This window comes from Nansenia antarctica (genome assembly GCF_963989245.1).
Source record: "Nansenia antarctica genome assembly, chromosome: 1".
Lineage (NCBI taxonomy): Eukaryota > Metazoa > Chordata > Actinopteri > Argentiniformes > Microstomatidae > Nansenia > Nansenia antarctica.
In genome coordinates this window covers 31062982-31078944 of record NC_137674.1, presented here as the reverse complement: position 1 = coordinate 31078944, position 15963 = coordinate 31062982, and the positions used below count along the sequence as shown (strand labels likewise).

The window sequence follows — 15963 nt, the reverse complement described above, 5'->3', positions numbered from 1 at the left end:
ACCCTTGCAGGTACATTAAGCACACAGGTGTGCTAGAAAAGAGATGTTTCTTAAAGTTACTATTAACTTCATTTATTGTGATCTCTGACCAAACACTTATTAGATTGCTACAAAAATCAAAAATGGGTTTGGAGGCAAGGCTGGAACCAAATCCAAAGCAGTTTGTAGAGTGGAAGTATCTCCTCAAACCTGATCCGTTTCCCCCTTAGAGGCAGTATCACTCCCAGTGAAACTGAGTATTTCCATCACATAACTGGTTCTCAACTGAACCCCCCTGTAATTCCACCGGGTACATAATGAATAACATGGCAGTTTCCTTGAGGCACAATTTTAAGAAGAGATCACATGGATGGATATCACACATGCTGGCATTTTCCCTAGAAAAGAAAGGTGAGCAATCCTGTGAGAAATGTTTGGGAATAAAAAAGAGCTGTGGAGAGATTTTTCATGGACTACAGGTGCCTGAGGGTTACAAGTTAGCATGGATAATAAAAACAAATGCTATTCATGAAACAAATGTACTTTATATAACAGCAGTATGTCCCTCAAGGCCACAGATAATGCCCAAATGTGAAAGACAGTGGTTACATAAATGCTGTTGAAGGACCCTCCGGTTGAGGCATCAAAGGGACTTCATTCAATTTAAAGTCATTTTCCATTTTTCCCAAGCAACTTAGAATTAAGTACATTTGTCTAAGTAAGTTAACAAATTATATTGAAGTCATCGTAAGTAAAACCTTCCATAAGAGGTGCCATGGGCAGTTAGAGTGCTATAGAAAGGAACAAACATTATTATTTTTTGAAATGATAACAGTAATGGGGTGTTAGGGTTAGGTAGAGATCTGAGGAGGAAGAGCCCTGGTGTATCCTAAAGAGATGGGTCCTTTACTCTATGGCAGAAGATAGGTAGTGACTTCGCCATCCGCACAGTGGTGGGAAGCTCACTCCACCACTGGGGAGCCAAGACAGAAGAGCTGTGATTGAGCAGAGCAACCACTACGGTTCACTGCCTTACAAAACTACAACCTACTAGCCTTTGCTTTTCCCCCCTAGCCCTTTGTCAATACTCAGTCCCTTGACAGAATGAGGTCAGGCAGCCTTCATCCAGCTGAACCAGACAGCGGGAGAAGAAATGAAAGCTCTTAGGCAGGCAAGGAGACAGTGGAGCAGCTGCCCTCAGATGGCTGCCATTACAGAGTCCTGGTCCCCCAGAGAGATGCTGTTTACCAAGATGGAGAGGTGGAGAGATTTGTAAGCAAGAACGGAGGGAGAGAGTGGCGCAACCGAAAGCACGGGGAGCTCTTGAGGATGGTAATGTGGAAATTTCATTCGCATGGGTAAAGCACTGGATCCATTGAACAAAAACAGGCAGTACAAAACATTTTCTAGTCAAGAGTGCAAGGATGATGGATGTATACCTGTACAGAAGTAGATTTGATCTTTCATACTACAAACCTTTACCAGAAGCATGAAAGAAAGACAGTTAGCGGAATACATTTTAAGCAATTTATTTATATAAAAAAAAATCTTTCTAAAAATTCAATCAATCATATCAAAAATAGATGGTCCCTCAACAAGTTAAAAATATAAATTGATATAAAAACAAAATATAACAAGCTAAAACCTAGCAGCAGGGGAAATAGAAATGGAACACAAGGTAAGTTGATCCTTTGTGCCATGGGGACCTTACTCTTGGGAAATCCAAGCTACTCTGTCAGGAACCTAACCAACAGCTTTTCATCCTCTCTTGTTGAGAGCCCACTCTAATGGGCTTTCTATCCAGCTGTGAACTATCGACCAGTAAGTAATGGAGAAGGCACATTTCTACATTTCATTTCACCAACAAACGTTTGAAACGTTTCTTTGGCTGTCTTCAAGGCCTTTCAATGGACAATACCTGAAAAAAAGATACAATATTCAGTTCCAAAAAACAGTTAACCTCATTTCCTTTGAGCACCACTGAAGGGGACAGACTCATCATGAAACAGCACTCCTCACTTCACCCCCCGCCCCTCCACTCCAGTTGGTAAAAATAGCAGACACTGGCCCACAGCATGCTAAGCTCTTCGTGAGAGGAGCGATCTAGAGGACCTGTTAGGAGAATGTTGCAGTTGGATGAGAGGTGGTCCACCTCTATGCCAGAGAGCCATCTGGCATAGTTCAACATGTCCATATCAATTCTGAGGAAAACTGGCAGACTTCACTCACAGTGTTTGTTTGTCACTGATTAATATCAAATTTATAATTCATTCAAATGTAATTTAATAAATCTCTTTTCCAATTGAGCAACAATTTCAGGCACCATTACCTCAACGAGTACAGGAAATGTTTTCTCTACCAAGAGTGCTGGTCAAGAGTAAATGTAATGAATTTCATAATGCACACAACTTACCATGCAGACTTCATCCAGCCAAAGTCCAATGTCTATCACACCCAGAGACCTACTCTGACCACCTGGGGACAGAAATACAATGAGACCCTACACACACTCACAATGAGACAGACACTCATGCAAACTTGTACTGTATTACACTACGAACGTCATGCAACTCAAGCTGAGGTTGTTTGATTTGGAAAACATAACCTTTTGTAGGATGTTTTGTTTGCACAGATTTTATTTAGCATTATTCTAAAATGAGAAAAACAAAAAAGCAGGAAGGAAATTGATACTGTACTTGTAAGTGATTTGACTTTACTGTTCATTTGAGCAAGAGTTGCATTACAGTCATTCAGATAGCTAGTTTTGTACTGCTATTTTGTTTGAGACAATTTATCATTGCAAATTGTGCACAAGTGCATTTTTTTGGAAAACAGGTTTGGGATGAATTGCAGTTCCTAGCATTTTGTGCATAAGTACCAAAGAAATCTAATAAATGAGTGTTGGGGTTAGTTTTACCTTTTTGTGGCGATCTTTAGGCTTTTAGCATCCTCCCCTCAGCACTGCGATATTTGTCTTTAATAAAAACCAGCCAGCATGACTTTGATCAAAGTCAAGTAAGATCCCTGCAAGCTTGATTTGAAGTACTGTTGAAAATCAGTTATTTCAAATGACTAAAAATACATGGCTCAGTGGAGAGCTTAAAGAAATGTGTCTTCTAACGATTTGTTTCAAATAATACAAGTTCAGGCATTAGATCATATTCAAACCTCAAACAAAGTATTTGGTAATACATTACCTTGATTAATAATGTTTACATCTTTTTTTCTCTCTAGAGGGTGACATTACATGTCTCCTCTAGATGCGTTTTATACAGAGAGGTGAAGAGGATGTGCCCTTTATCAACAGAAGACATTTGGTGTGTCTTTTTAGTCCCCTATGCACAGACAGTGGTATAATGACTGTTTTGGAATAATGTAGAGAACCTCAAAAAGAGGCTCATTTCATTAACCGGAGGCATTGGCATACAACAAAAGCAAAATACCATGATTAGTTTGATAAAAAAACAAAATTAGGCTTTATTGATACAACGCACTGGAGCAAAACATTTTTGGATATTTAGTATCCTATTTAGGCAAGAGAACACAAGTAGCATTATGCATTTTGGAGACGGCACAGCTTTAGATAGCAATATACATTTGTCCTAAGTTTATATACATAATATTGAGTTGGCTGCAGTTTTCCCCTAAATAAAGACCGTGTGAGGATCCTGTCCAAATTCTTGCATGACCACTACAGTGAAAGTGGATCTTTATCCCTTCCATCATAAACAGCCCAATAAATTGTAGATCAAAGTAAGCTAAACGCACGCAAAAGGTACCTAGACTACAATAATACATTAATAATCAAGTCAGACTGAAATGGATCTAAATGATATTTTAGGACAGACCGTCTCAACAGAATCTAACAAGGCTAGATTTCAAAACTTTAAGATAAATCCAAAAACATTGAAAAATGTAATCATCCACAGGGAATTTTTGTTTTTTTATGTTTATAAAAATGAATTGTCCAAAAATGATTTTGCTCTTCACCATTCTAATTGACGACATTTATATTGATGCTATTAGTAAATGTCTTTTTGCTGAAAAGACTTTTGAAATGCAGCCTAAATAGGAGCCAGCAACTGCCACTAACTCATCTTGTGAAGAAAAAAACGTCTGAAATGATAATCTTCAAAAAACAAACGTTAGAGAATTCAATGCATCAAGTCTCTTTTTTTTGTTTTTTGTAACTAAATTAAATTAGATCTTAAAACTGCCAACTGTGCAGTGAAAACAATTAATTGAATGAAAACATATGAACAATGAAAATCCTTGCATTCACACGATCCTCGAATGCTACGCCCACTTATTAGGATACATCCAATTGTCCAGCTTTCAAGTCACTTTTTTAAAAAATCAACAAAACTAAAAAAAGAACATTTACTTTGAAGAGTTAAAAGTGAGTTACAGTGGGAGGCAGTTGCCAGGGCAACCCTCAGCTGGGGGAGGCCTTTCAGTAGCCCCTGCCACCTCCGCCATACGGATGCTCTCTGTAGGAGCCCTTAGCCTGCCGTGCAGGGGGCGCTTTGCCTCCAGTGGCAGGCCATGAACCCTCCCAGTCATCCTGAGCTGCAGAGAGAAAGGAAAAGAAACACACACACACACACACAGTCAATTTCTCAATATGCATTTCCAATGACATTTACAAGCGTTGCGGTCTAACTCCATTCCATACACATTCGAGGACTCGTGGTTTGGCCAAACTGTCAGTTGTCGTGTTCATCTTAGCGCTACAATACAAATGTGTTGGTTGCAGAAACGTCCTTCATCAAACTGGGTGACGTCTTTGCCATCGTACCGTAAGGTTCGTATGCTGCCTCTGGCGCTTCTCCATGGCCGTAGTCGTAGTATTCAGTGTCCCTGGGAGGAGAAACATACATTTTTACACTTGTGGTTATTAATAATATTATTATTATTATTAACAACGTATACTTTACAGATCCCCGAGGAGAAATTAACTTTATTTGGCGCACGCACCAACCCCAGTCACCAGCTCACATCCAGCTCCCTCCTGAGGTGGGGATCAAACCAGTGACCTTTCGATTGCTGGCCGGCCTCTCTAACCTCTAGGCTACCTGTTGCTCTAATACACAGAATATCTACCAGGAAAGTCTGGACCCTACAGTGTATACTGTAATAAAAATCTGTTCAATTCCTTGAGTCTAGTATTCTACTACGGAAGACACTTTTCACCGTTCCAACTACATGTGGTCCGCTGTGGCTTAGTTGGTAGAGCATGGCGCTAACAACGCTTAGGTTGTGGGGCGGATTCCCGCTGGGACCATATATACTGAAACATGTATGCACTCGTCGCTTTGGATAAAAGCATCAACTAAACGGTATATAATATTATTACATGTGATGATAACTTACGCCTGTGGAGGTTGTTGACTGTAATAACCATCGTGAGCTTCATAGGAAACCTCAGCGTAGCTCTCTTCATAGGGAGGCTGAGAGAAGGAAGACATCACAAGTATCAGCCACAGCAGGGTATATACAGGAATCTTGAGGTTAATTTCAATACCTTTCTTTTTTGTAATCAATTATTTATTGCAAAACAGTACACATGAAAAACTTACATTATTACACCAAACAAAATAAGTGTCTGTCCTGATTTTTCTTTTTCTTCCCTTATCTTACCCCCCACTATAAACACATGAGTAACCCCCCCCCCCCATGGCGATAACATCCCTTCCACCCCCCCCCCAATAGTTCTTCATTACACTATATTTGGTATATCATACAATCATAATAATACAACAATTACAGGTTAACTTCACATACAACACAGCCTACAAACACAGTCACTCCATCAACTCTTTTATCCTATGTATTGCAGAGGTCCATGTTTGAATTGTCCTTTCTTTAGCTCCATGTATTCTGGCTATAGATTGTTCCATGTATATTTCAATACCTTTCTAAGACTTTTTAAAGACTGTCAATATTTTTCCAGACCACACCGCCACTACGAGCTGTAACCGTTGACATCAGTGACACCTTTAACTTAACAGTTTTAGTTTGCGATAGACTAGACCACTATCATACAACAGAATGTCCGGTTCATCTTTGTTTTTTAATAAAACTAATACATTCACAAACCTTTACTTAAAGTTTTTAGGACTCAAACTCTTTGGACAGAGTCTAATTCAGAAAAATACAAAATTCAAGACCTCATAAAATCGTGATAAGACTTTTTAATACTTATTAAGGGTCTTGATTTTTCCAAAATTGATTTGATCAACTTTTAATACTTTTCAAGACACCGCGGATACCCTGCACAGAATAACAAACTGACATGGTCAAAACCAACACAACTCAGACTAGAAGGTTCTAGATCCGGTCTGGACTTACATATCCATCATCATAGGCCTCAGGCTTGGCCTGTGCGTGCGGGTGCTGGTGCGGGTGCAGGTGCTGGTGATGCTGTGGGTGGGAGTGGGCTGGGGATGGAAGCATCCTCGGAGTCCCTGAGGCAGGGGGTCTGGAGCGGGGAGCCGTGCCGCCCCTGACAGGTGTGGTGGGGGGGCCGCCACGACCGGCTGGAGCTCCTCTGGATGCGCCGCCCCTGTTCGGTCCTCCTCGCGGAGCTCCGCCACGAGGCGTGCCTCCGCGAGGGGCCCCTCCGCGGGGTGGCATTCCTCTTCCCCTGAAGAGAGAACGACAATGTTAGGAAATGTGATCTGTGTGGAATGAACCGCAGCTATGAGCCGGACCTCCCCGCTCTTACACTGAGAACAGGAGCTTCTGTGTACTGGGAGAACTGCCCAGATTTCACAGCTGTGGAAGATTAGAACATAGAACAGTAGCACATGCTTACTTATGTTTTGATATGTCATACGGTACCATACTATCATATTATATGATATCATACTGTACATGTTCATATTGATATTCATCTCATGTATATTCACTCGTATGAATATATTTATGCTCACTGTATACATACTGTAAATACCTTGCCGTCTAAATGATCATGTCTTTTGCACTATGCTATCTGGTTGGATGCCAAACTACATTTCATAGTCTAAATACTCTTACTCTGTGCAACGACAATAAAGTTCAATCTAATGCTTCCGTTAAACCTCCAGAATGTGGCCTATTTTTTCTGCCTCCTATCCGAAACGACTTACCCAAAATAAATAGAGTATATCTTCACAACTACAAGGGCTGTATGAATAATCTTGGTCTCAAAAGAAAGCTAAGACCTATGAGATTACTACAGAAGTGTCAGAATCAAGATGTGTTACTGTGTCAGAGTACATTCATCTGGACCACAGTAGAAGATGAAAAAAAAACTTTGAATCATGGGAAAGTAGCCCAATTCATCTAGGAATTAGTAAAGTAATATGTGATGAGTAACTGTGCAATAGTAGATGCTAAATAAGTGAACCTGAGCAGTTTTACAGTTGTACTAACACAGGTATGTCCAGGCGGAACCACCACATGTGCCATTTGGTCTTTCTCAGGTACCAGACTGGAAAACTAATTATATTCCACTGATAAGTGTTTTTGACTCATTCTGAAAATTCACCCAGACCTGAGACCTCTATACATTTTCCCATTCAAATAAGACCATACAACGGAAATGAAGTTTGACTCCAACTGGAGCAGATATATTTCTAACCAAAAATATGTGCATAGAAATATATATATAAACAAAGTGTATAATCAAGCATAACAAATATTTACAATAACTAGGCGCATCTGTATGTGCATAATCAAAAACTATTGACAACAACTATTTACACAAGCCACTGGTTCCCTACCAGTACAGGGCAGCCCCTAGGAGCAACATGAGGGTTTGGTTTTACCCAACCAAATATTGTGGGGCATTGCTCTATCAGTAGTCACACTAATGTCTGGCATCGTGCCACTCCACAAAACAGCTTTTGCCTTTGACAAAGCACAGAGGGACCTGGCACTTCCTGCAGTAGACACTGGTCTTGACATGTTTTTCCCAAGCAGCCTGGCACCTCTGGCAGTTCTTCTGTTCAAAAGAGTCTGAAAAGTGAAAGGGGAGACCATGGTACTGTAGTGTCCATCGTTGGACCTGGGGTCCTGGCTGGCGTGAATCTCACCGGGTTTGGCTCATGTCATTTATTGGGGTTTGAATTGTGTTCTGTTTGGGTGGCAATGCTTGGTAGAGGCTTTTTAGCTGAGTTTCTCCCTGTCATTTTGGTATGCTACTAGTTAGGATTTGTGCTTCCTAGCGTGCGCATAGATCGTCTGTACTGCACGCATCTCACGCAAGCCCCCAAGACTGGGGGGCAAACATTCTGAAGTTAAACAACACTTGGATTTCATCTAATTTCAGCACTTGGCTGCGGTCGTACCTGGCTCCGGCAGAGTTGGGTGGGGGGGCTCCCCTGCCACGGCCTGGGTGGCCTCCCCGCCCCCTGGCAGAGCCGTCCTGGGCTCCGTTCAGGTAGCCCACGTCCATGAACTGATCCTGATCCATGGTCTCCTGCTCAACAGTGACGACACACGGAAGGACAGATTAGAGAACAGGGAGGAGTCAAGGACAACCTTAGGTCGCATGCAACAAAAAAAATAGCCAGACCTTGTTTATGGACAAACTTCAATGGGATACTGCCATTTTTGGCATTTACCAGACGCCTTTAATCCAATGTGACTTACAACAAATAAATGTGTCTAAGTAAGTGACTCATCTAGCCAGCAGTCATCATAAGAAATAAGAAATCAATGCTAGGACCAGGGGCCATTGGCAGTTACAACGCTAGAAGGAGGAAGATTTACTACTTTATTTATAAATGTATTTACAGTAGAGAAACTGTACAGGGGGGTAGTGGGGATGAAGAGGTCTTCAGGAGGGACAGTTAAGATGTAGCCTGAAGAGATTTCTGTGTATTAGTTGTATGGTTATGGGGGGAGGGGTTGCTGTTTGGAACACTTACGGGGATGAGGAACTTCTTGACCTCGTCCATGGCGTGGGCCATCCTCAGGTAGGCCTCGGGGATGGGAGCCATAACCTCAATGAACACATGCAGCTCCATGCCTAGGTGTGCATATTTGGGCTCACCGCCTTTCCTCAGCTCTTCCTCCTGAGGGTCACAAAAGGTGAAAGGTCATCATGTTCCTATTGAACACCGTGGGCCGGTTTCACAACAGACGAGGCTTGAGCCTGTCAAATCTCCATTGAAGATGCTTTTTAATGTAGGATTAGGCTTACAAACCGGACCATAAATTCCTAAACAGTCTGGTCAGCTTCTTACCTTGACCTTGTCCCTCATGGACCCTTTGCCTAGCACTGAGATCTTGGCTCCGGTCTCCTCCTGGAGCCTCTTGATTGTGTTGCCTTGGGGTCCCAGGATCTTACCAACAAAGTTGAACTGTTGGCAGGAAGTGGTGAAAGGAAGGGTTAGCCAAACAAGTGTACTTGTGCAGTGTTTGTGAGTGAGAGTGTGTGTGTGTGAGGGGGGGCGTATCTAATTATCCAACACATATTCTTTCAACCATGCTGTAACGTTTTACCAGCCAGACGAAGACAGCTCAGTGTACCACTGCCTCTAGAGGCAGACAGACAGCCCACAGAGGCAGACAGACAGGCCACAAGGGCAGACAGACAGCCCACAGGGGGAGACAGACAGCCCACAGGGGGGGGGGGGGGCAGACAGCCCACAGGGGGAGACAGACAGCCCACGGGGGGAGACAGACAGCCCACGGGGGGGGGGGGGGGGGGGGGGGGGGGGGGCAGACAGCCCACAGGGGGAGACAGACAGCCCACAGGGGGAGACAGACAGCCCACAGGGGGAGACAGACAGCCCACAGGGGGAGACAGACAGCCCACAGGGGGAGACAGGCAGCCCACGGGGGTAGACAGACAGCCTACGGGGGGAGACAGACAGCCCACAGGGGGGAGACAGACAGCCCACGGGGGAAGACAGACAGCCTACGGGGGGAGACAGACAGCCCACGGGGGAAGACAGACAGCCCGCGGGGGGAGACAGACAGCCCACAGGGGGAGACAGACAGCCCACAGGGGGAGACAGATGAGCATGCCAGAGACAGCCTGGCCGCAGCAGGTAACAAAGTTTAATTCATCACTCTGGCTCTGGAGCGTGACTTGGTTTATTATCCCTTACTCATGCAGGAAGAGGCTGGTGGATGCTGAGCAGACATGGAGACAGCCAATGTTAGTAGCACAGTACAGGACGGGGAGTGAGCCTGCAAATTAAGATGGAGGGGGTTCGGGCACCTGGGTGGCGTAACTCACTATCACCATGTAATCTCAGGGTCCCTGGTTCGATTCTGCATGTCATCCCTCCTCTCTCTCACTCATCCTTTCTGTCAATCTCTACTGTCGCCATCCCAATAAAGCCAAAATGCCCTAAAACATACTTGTGTGTGTGTGTGTATATATATATGTGTGGTGGCCTGGGAAAACCCTTCACATGGTGGCATTTTGACATTTTCATTTTTTAATATTTCCATAAATTAGAAGTTCTCAGCTATTCATAACTGGTTGAATGACTGAGATAGCCCTTTATTTTTTTAAAGTTATGAGCATTTTAATGTATCATGTCAAAAAAAGTGAAAGATGAGAAATGCTGCCCCCGACCCCTTTCTCCTCCGGGTCGGGGGAGGAGCCTATGCAGATCGGCTGGTCTCGTTTGTCTGCTTGTGATGCAGACAAACTACCCACCACAAAAACATAAAAATAAGTACTTTCTCTTTTGTTTTCTTAAAATGTTTATTCACCATAATGTAGTATGGAGTTCAAAGTACTAGAATACCACATAATATCAAAATCGCGATTTCCATCTATTTTTGCTCTTTGCCACAAACGAACGCCAGCGACATCCGACAGGTTTTCCCAGGCCACCACATATATAATATATATATATATATATATATATATAAAGATAGAGGGGTTTCGCCTAACAAACATTTAGAGTTTAGTTTCCGCTCATGATAATTTCCCCCCTGGGATGAATAAAGTATATTATCTTCTTCTGATGACGACCGTTGACCGTGACCTGGTAAACTGGACTCACCCTTGGGTATTGCTTGGTGGGAATGAGTACCCGCTCCTTGACCTTGATGTTCTTTGTGGTGAACAAGTCCAGGTATGTTTCTCTCTCTTGCTCTTTCTTTGTCTCTCCTTTCTGAATCCTTTCGATCTCTGCAGGGAGAAGAAGAACAGAGCTTTTTTTAAATGCATCACTCTAACCACATTCCTCTGTGGAAAAAAGTAATAATAAATTCATGGCAAAAAGTCCTAGAAGACCTTCTAGCCCTGCAGTGAACTCTTCTTGACTTAACAAAATGAACAGCACAAGTTGCCAGAGGGCGTTTCAAAACGGTCACGAAGCATCTTAGAACAAATCGTACACAGATGAAGCATCTTCTGTAATAACCCCTTGCCCCCCCCCCCCCCCCCCCCCCAACTCTGTTACCTCCATTGGGTTAGCAAATGGCTTCACAAAGACATGGAATGGAATGGACTTTATTTGTCATTGCTACAGTACAGGTACCAAACAACGAAATTTAGGAGGGGTGACTCCCCTGGTGTTAGGAAAGATTTATTTTATTTTTTTGGAAAAAGCTGATGATTTCCATGCAATTAGCAGAGCTTCAGAGGACAGCGCAGTCCAATTGAAACATTTGAGTTCTGTTGAGCATTTTCAATAACATAGGCCTACATCCGATGAGAGCTAGCCTATAAGCCACATGATGTCGCAAATCACAGTTTGGTGTAATATGACGCTACCCCCCCCACACCACACACACAAACTGTTCCAAAAGACTTGGTTGCTCCCAACATTCCAATAAAAATCTATATGGACCACAAGCACAGGACTGAACCAAAGGGGGGTATTTGATCCTGTTATCCTCTGCAAGACAGACGCTTTCAACCGAAACATACTGCAGGCGTCATATATTACATGGGTTGCGCACCTTACCTAGCAGCCTGCAAACTGGAGATCCACATACAATAATACGATTATCATTTATTATACATAAGGGTGGAGACACACTTCAACCATGAATCATCGGCCTTAAACTGAATGAAAGTAAACATGACGTGCAGGCTTCTAGTCCCCAACCCTGAAGGGCAATCGTCACATTGTAATACAACACACGTTTGAATTCACATTTGAATTCACCCAGAAAGGCCAAAAAAACATTAATGCCAGACTGGTCCTTGCATGTTCATCCTCTTGTTTCTGGTACAAGACAGACAGACGGTGGGGAGGTGTCTGTGCATAACAGGCTCTGTCAGAAGCAGGCTGATGGCAAGCTGTTTTGTTGGCACTCACACACTGGGCACCTTACAGATCTTTACAGAGACCATGTTTGAATGAGAGAGAAGAGCTGATCGTCAGAATGTGTACAGACGGACTAGTCAGGTGCTGAGCATGGACTGCAGAGTCACTACCTATCTTCCGCAGTAGACTGAAGACCATCTCTTCCAGGCTACACCTTAACTGTCCCTCCCTGAGGACCTCTTCATCCCCACTAACCCCCTGTACAGTTTCTCTGCTGTAAATAAGTCATATTTATTTTAAAATGACTGCCAAATGCCCCTGGCCTGAGCATAGATTACTTTTTCTTATGATGACTGATGGGACACATGATTCTTTTAATAATAATAAAAAATATTTGTTGCAAGTCTCTTTGGATAAAGGTCGTCTGCTAAATGCCAAAATGGTCATGTAAAAACGATTACTACTAGTGCAGGAAGAAGCTTGTAAGACATGTCCAACACATGTAAGATGGCACTTCATCATTCATTCATTCACTTCACAAGACGGTTCAGCTTTGTTGCCTGAACAACTCCCGCCTCACACCGTGCACAGGGAAACTGCCGCCATCATGGCTTTCACCCTACTGGTGTGGAAGCAACTCCCTATATCCACGTGTGTAATAATATATATATATATATATATATATATATATTATATTATATATATATATAGTATTAAAATGACATGGAATTATCGTGGTGCTGTTGTGTTTGGAGGTGAGCCTCACCCCTGAAATCAATGCAAGACACCGATAAAGGAATGCCTGGGTGTGTGGATAGATAGCCATCGACGTATAATAGGTAGAGTCTGTTCGGGCTCAAACTCTGCTTTAATCTGATTGTTTACTTCTATTCATCGCCTTTGTTATTCTCAACTATGGTCAAAGCAGATCCACACAAAACGTCAAGGTGTTTCCTTCTGCTTTGCGTCTGATCATATTTCTAATGTTATAAGCAGTTTAGTAGTTATGGGTCGGTCTGGTTTTAAAAGGTGCAAGATGACTTAGTCAAATAGGACTTTGCGTCTAAGAGGTTTATACCACCCAAAGCAATGCCTGGGTCGGTAGCTTGCTATCGAGATAATAAATTGGAGTTAGTTTCGAATTAATAAACGGTGTAAGACCTGTAGAAGCATGCCCATCCCCCACCCCGGGCGTGCTTCTCCGCCTGGGCCTCGTGGTGCACACTGGCCGCGGCAACCATTGTCTCTCGGGTTTGCGTTCGTAAATACGCTCTGGAAATCTTATCAGCACTCGTTGAATGCCTCTAGTCCAATCAAATTACTTGGTCCCTTTGTGACGTCACGTCGTCCTTCCAGGCTGCCGCTCCGGCGTCCCAGGCAGTCTTCGCACGCGTCTAGCAGAAGACACTTTGATTAAGCTGCAGTGAGCGGGTAAGAGAAAAATTTCTATATCGACTGAAGCATTACCAGCGTTAGTTAGCATTAGCTACATATTCATCGTGTTGGTGCATAGTCGCTATCTCGTGAACTTATCGTTAGTACGTAGCATGAGTCTAATGCATAGGCCCGAGGCCAAACAGAGGCTAAGATGGACGAAAGCAAACCAGGGCCAAACAGAGGATACAGATGCTTGAAATTGAAAAATTGGAAAAATTGAAAGATTCTTAGAAGTATTACCTGCAGATATGAGTTTCATCGCATGAGTGAACGACGAATCCAGGCTGTCTTTCTCCGCCAGGAGCTCAGGGAGATATTTGCTTTCGTCCATCTTGGCCTTTTTAGGCTCGGGCTTAGCATCAGAACTCATGTTACGTCTCAGCTAAGTTCACGAGATAGCGACTCTACACAACACGATGAATATAGATAATTATCTTAACGTGGTAAATGTTCGTCGATATGAAAATGTTCTCCGCTAACTGAAGTTAATCCGTGTTTCACTGCAGACGCGCTGCGAGACTGAACTGCGGACAAAGGAGAGGAGCTGGAATGGACGACGTGACGTCATCCCGGGGTTGCCACTTGCCACAATCAAGGATCCCGCCCCCCCTACACACACGCACACACACACACACACACACACACACACACACACACACACACACGCACACACACGTATTAGATTAGATTACATTAGATTAGATTCAACTTTATTGTCATCGCAGAGTACAAGTACAATACAACAAAATGCAGTTTAGTATCCAACCAGAAGTGCATATAGTGATATAAGAGCATGATCTAAATAGAACAAGAATGGTAGTGATAGGTAACTATGTATTATACAGTATGTATGTGCAGAGGTAGTATTGTAAACATCAGTATAGTTTAGAGGTATATACAGTTATGGGCTATATAGTATACAGTTATGAGCTATGTACAGTGAGGTAGTTTATATACAGTATCTAATGTGCAGAAGTATAAAAGAAGCTATGTCAAGAGACATGTGCAATGTGTAATATACAGTAGCTCAGCAAAGTATATTAGGTAGATTTATCCTTAATAACAGGTGCATTCTGCAATATTTCCACGTGAAAAAATCAAATAGCCCAACACACGTCTATGATATTTCGGTCTGATATGATTTGCTTCTAATTTGAGTTTCTATAATTGTGATTAACATACTTAATTATAATGTAAGTATAAAGCAGGTTTGTCTGGTCTACATCTCTCCTCTGTCAAAGAGGTTCCCCCAATGTTCACCCCATTGATTTGAAAACCCTTTGCCTTTTCGCCACAACATGGCAACCTTTGATTTAATAATCGAAAACGAGGCTGCCGTCTACGGCTGCGTTCGTAAATTCGCTCTGGAATATGATCAGCACTCATGGAATGCCTCTTGTCCAATCAAATTACTTGGTCACTTTATAACGTTGAACCTAGTGTGCGCTCCAGCACTCTCAGAGCAAATTTACGAACGCAGCCTAGATTTAAAGAGACAGCGGACTTATTTACCGGCATCTTCTTGACCGTTTTTTTCTTCTTCTTCATAACAGCAGGGAAAGTGATGGCAGTGATCATCTTCATACACCCATATAATACACCCTCACACTCTTCTCCCAGGGTGGTACCAATATTTAGTCCCTGAAAGAACTAGACAAAATGGGTCGATGTTGGTTAATGAACCTGAAACCGGTGATTGCACTACTGTGCCTGACCCTGGAGAGAGAAAATGGGGTGATCTTAGATCTCACATATCGTTTGCAACCACATTTCTCAAGCTCGTTGCATTATTGTTTGATTTGTGTGACTATCAGAACAGACTGTTTTAGATTAATAGCGGATAACCTGCTGTTGAGGACGACACATATTTGTTTCTACTGAACACTGTTTCTCTGCACATCATCTCCCCATGGCAGAGTGGGCCTCACAAACAAGCCCCCCCCCCCCCCCCCCTCTGTTACACACACACACACACACACACACACACACACACACGCACACAAAGGGGAACCAGCTCACAGCTGCATGGAAGACATGGCTCTGCTGCTGCAACCTTGACACACACACACACACACACACACACACACACACACACACACACACACACACACACACACACACACACACACACTGTAATCTATATTAGTTTTACATTACTTTAATTTACAGCCTACATTTATATTGTTCTGTCATTGGCTTTTCAAATAATTTTTGCTTATACAGTATATTGTTGTTTTATCTTTATGTCCTATGCACCAACCTCACCAAGTCAATTTCCTGTATGTGCAAATATACTTGGCAATACAAATAATTCTGA

At 42.9% G+C, this 15963-nt stretch overlaps 1 protein-coding gene across 4 annotated transcripts; it reads right to left on the bottom strand.

Annotated features, from left to right (window-relative positions):
- Positions 1 to 1492: 1492 nt before the first annotated feature.
- On the bottom strand, positions 1493 to 14180 carry khdrbs1a (KH domain containing, RNA binding, signal transduction associated 1a). 4 transcript variants are annotated; one of them, XR_013937992.1, is made up of 11 exons: positions 13887 to 14180; positions 10995 to 11122; positions 9213 to 9329; positions 8895 to 9041; positions 8313 to 8443; positions 6331 to 6625; positions 5353 to 5429; positions 4778 to 4839; positions 4364 to 4548; positions 2393 to 2454; positions 1493 to 2091 (listed from the first exon to the last, which is right to left on the bottom strand). XR_013937992.1 is itself a non-coding variant. In XM_080550555.1 (10 exons), exons 1-9 carry the CDS (start codon positions 14014 to 14016, stop codon positions 4433 to 4435), a joined length of 1203 nt encoding a protein of 400 aa, XP_080406681.1. In that variant the 5' UTR covers positions 14017 to 14180; the 3' UTR covers positions 1493 to 2454; positions 4388 to 4432. The 4 variants fall into 4 exon arrangements, 1 of the variants encoding a protein (XP_080406681.1); XR_013937993.1 differs by having other exon boundaries at positions 1493 to 1897; XR_013937991.1 differs by having other exon boundaries at positions 1493 to 2454.
- Between the last annotated feature and the right edge of the window lie 1783 nt (positions 14181 to 15963).

Bases quoted from the DNA above. Each gene is read 5' to 3' on its own strand.
- khdrbs1a (XM_080550555.1), bottom strand. From the start codon at position 14,016: ATGAGTTCTGATGCTAAGCCCGAGCCTAAAAAGGCCAAGATGGACGAA. The intron at 9,042-9,212 runs GTAAGAAGCTGA...TGTGACCCTCAG, and splicing joins CCATGAGGGACAAGGTCAAG to GAGGAAGAGCTGAGGAAAGG. The intron at 5,430-6,330 runs GTAAGTCCAGAC...TCCTTCTCTCAG, and splicing joins AGGCCTATGATGATGGATAT to CCTCCCTATGAAGAGAGCTA.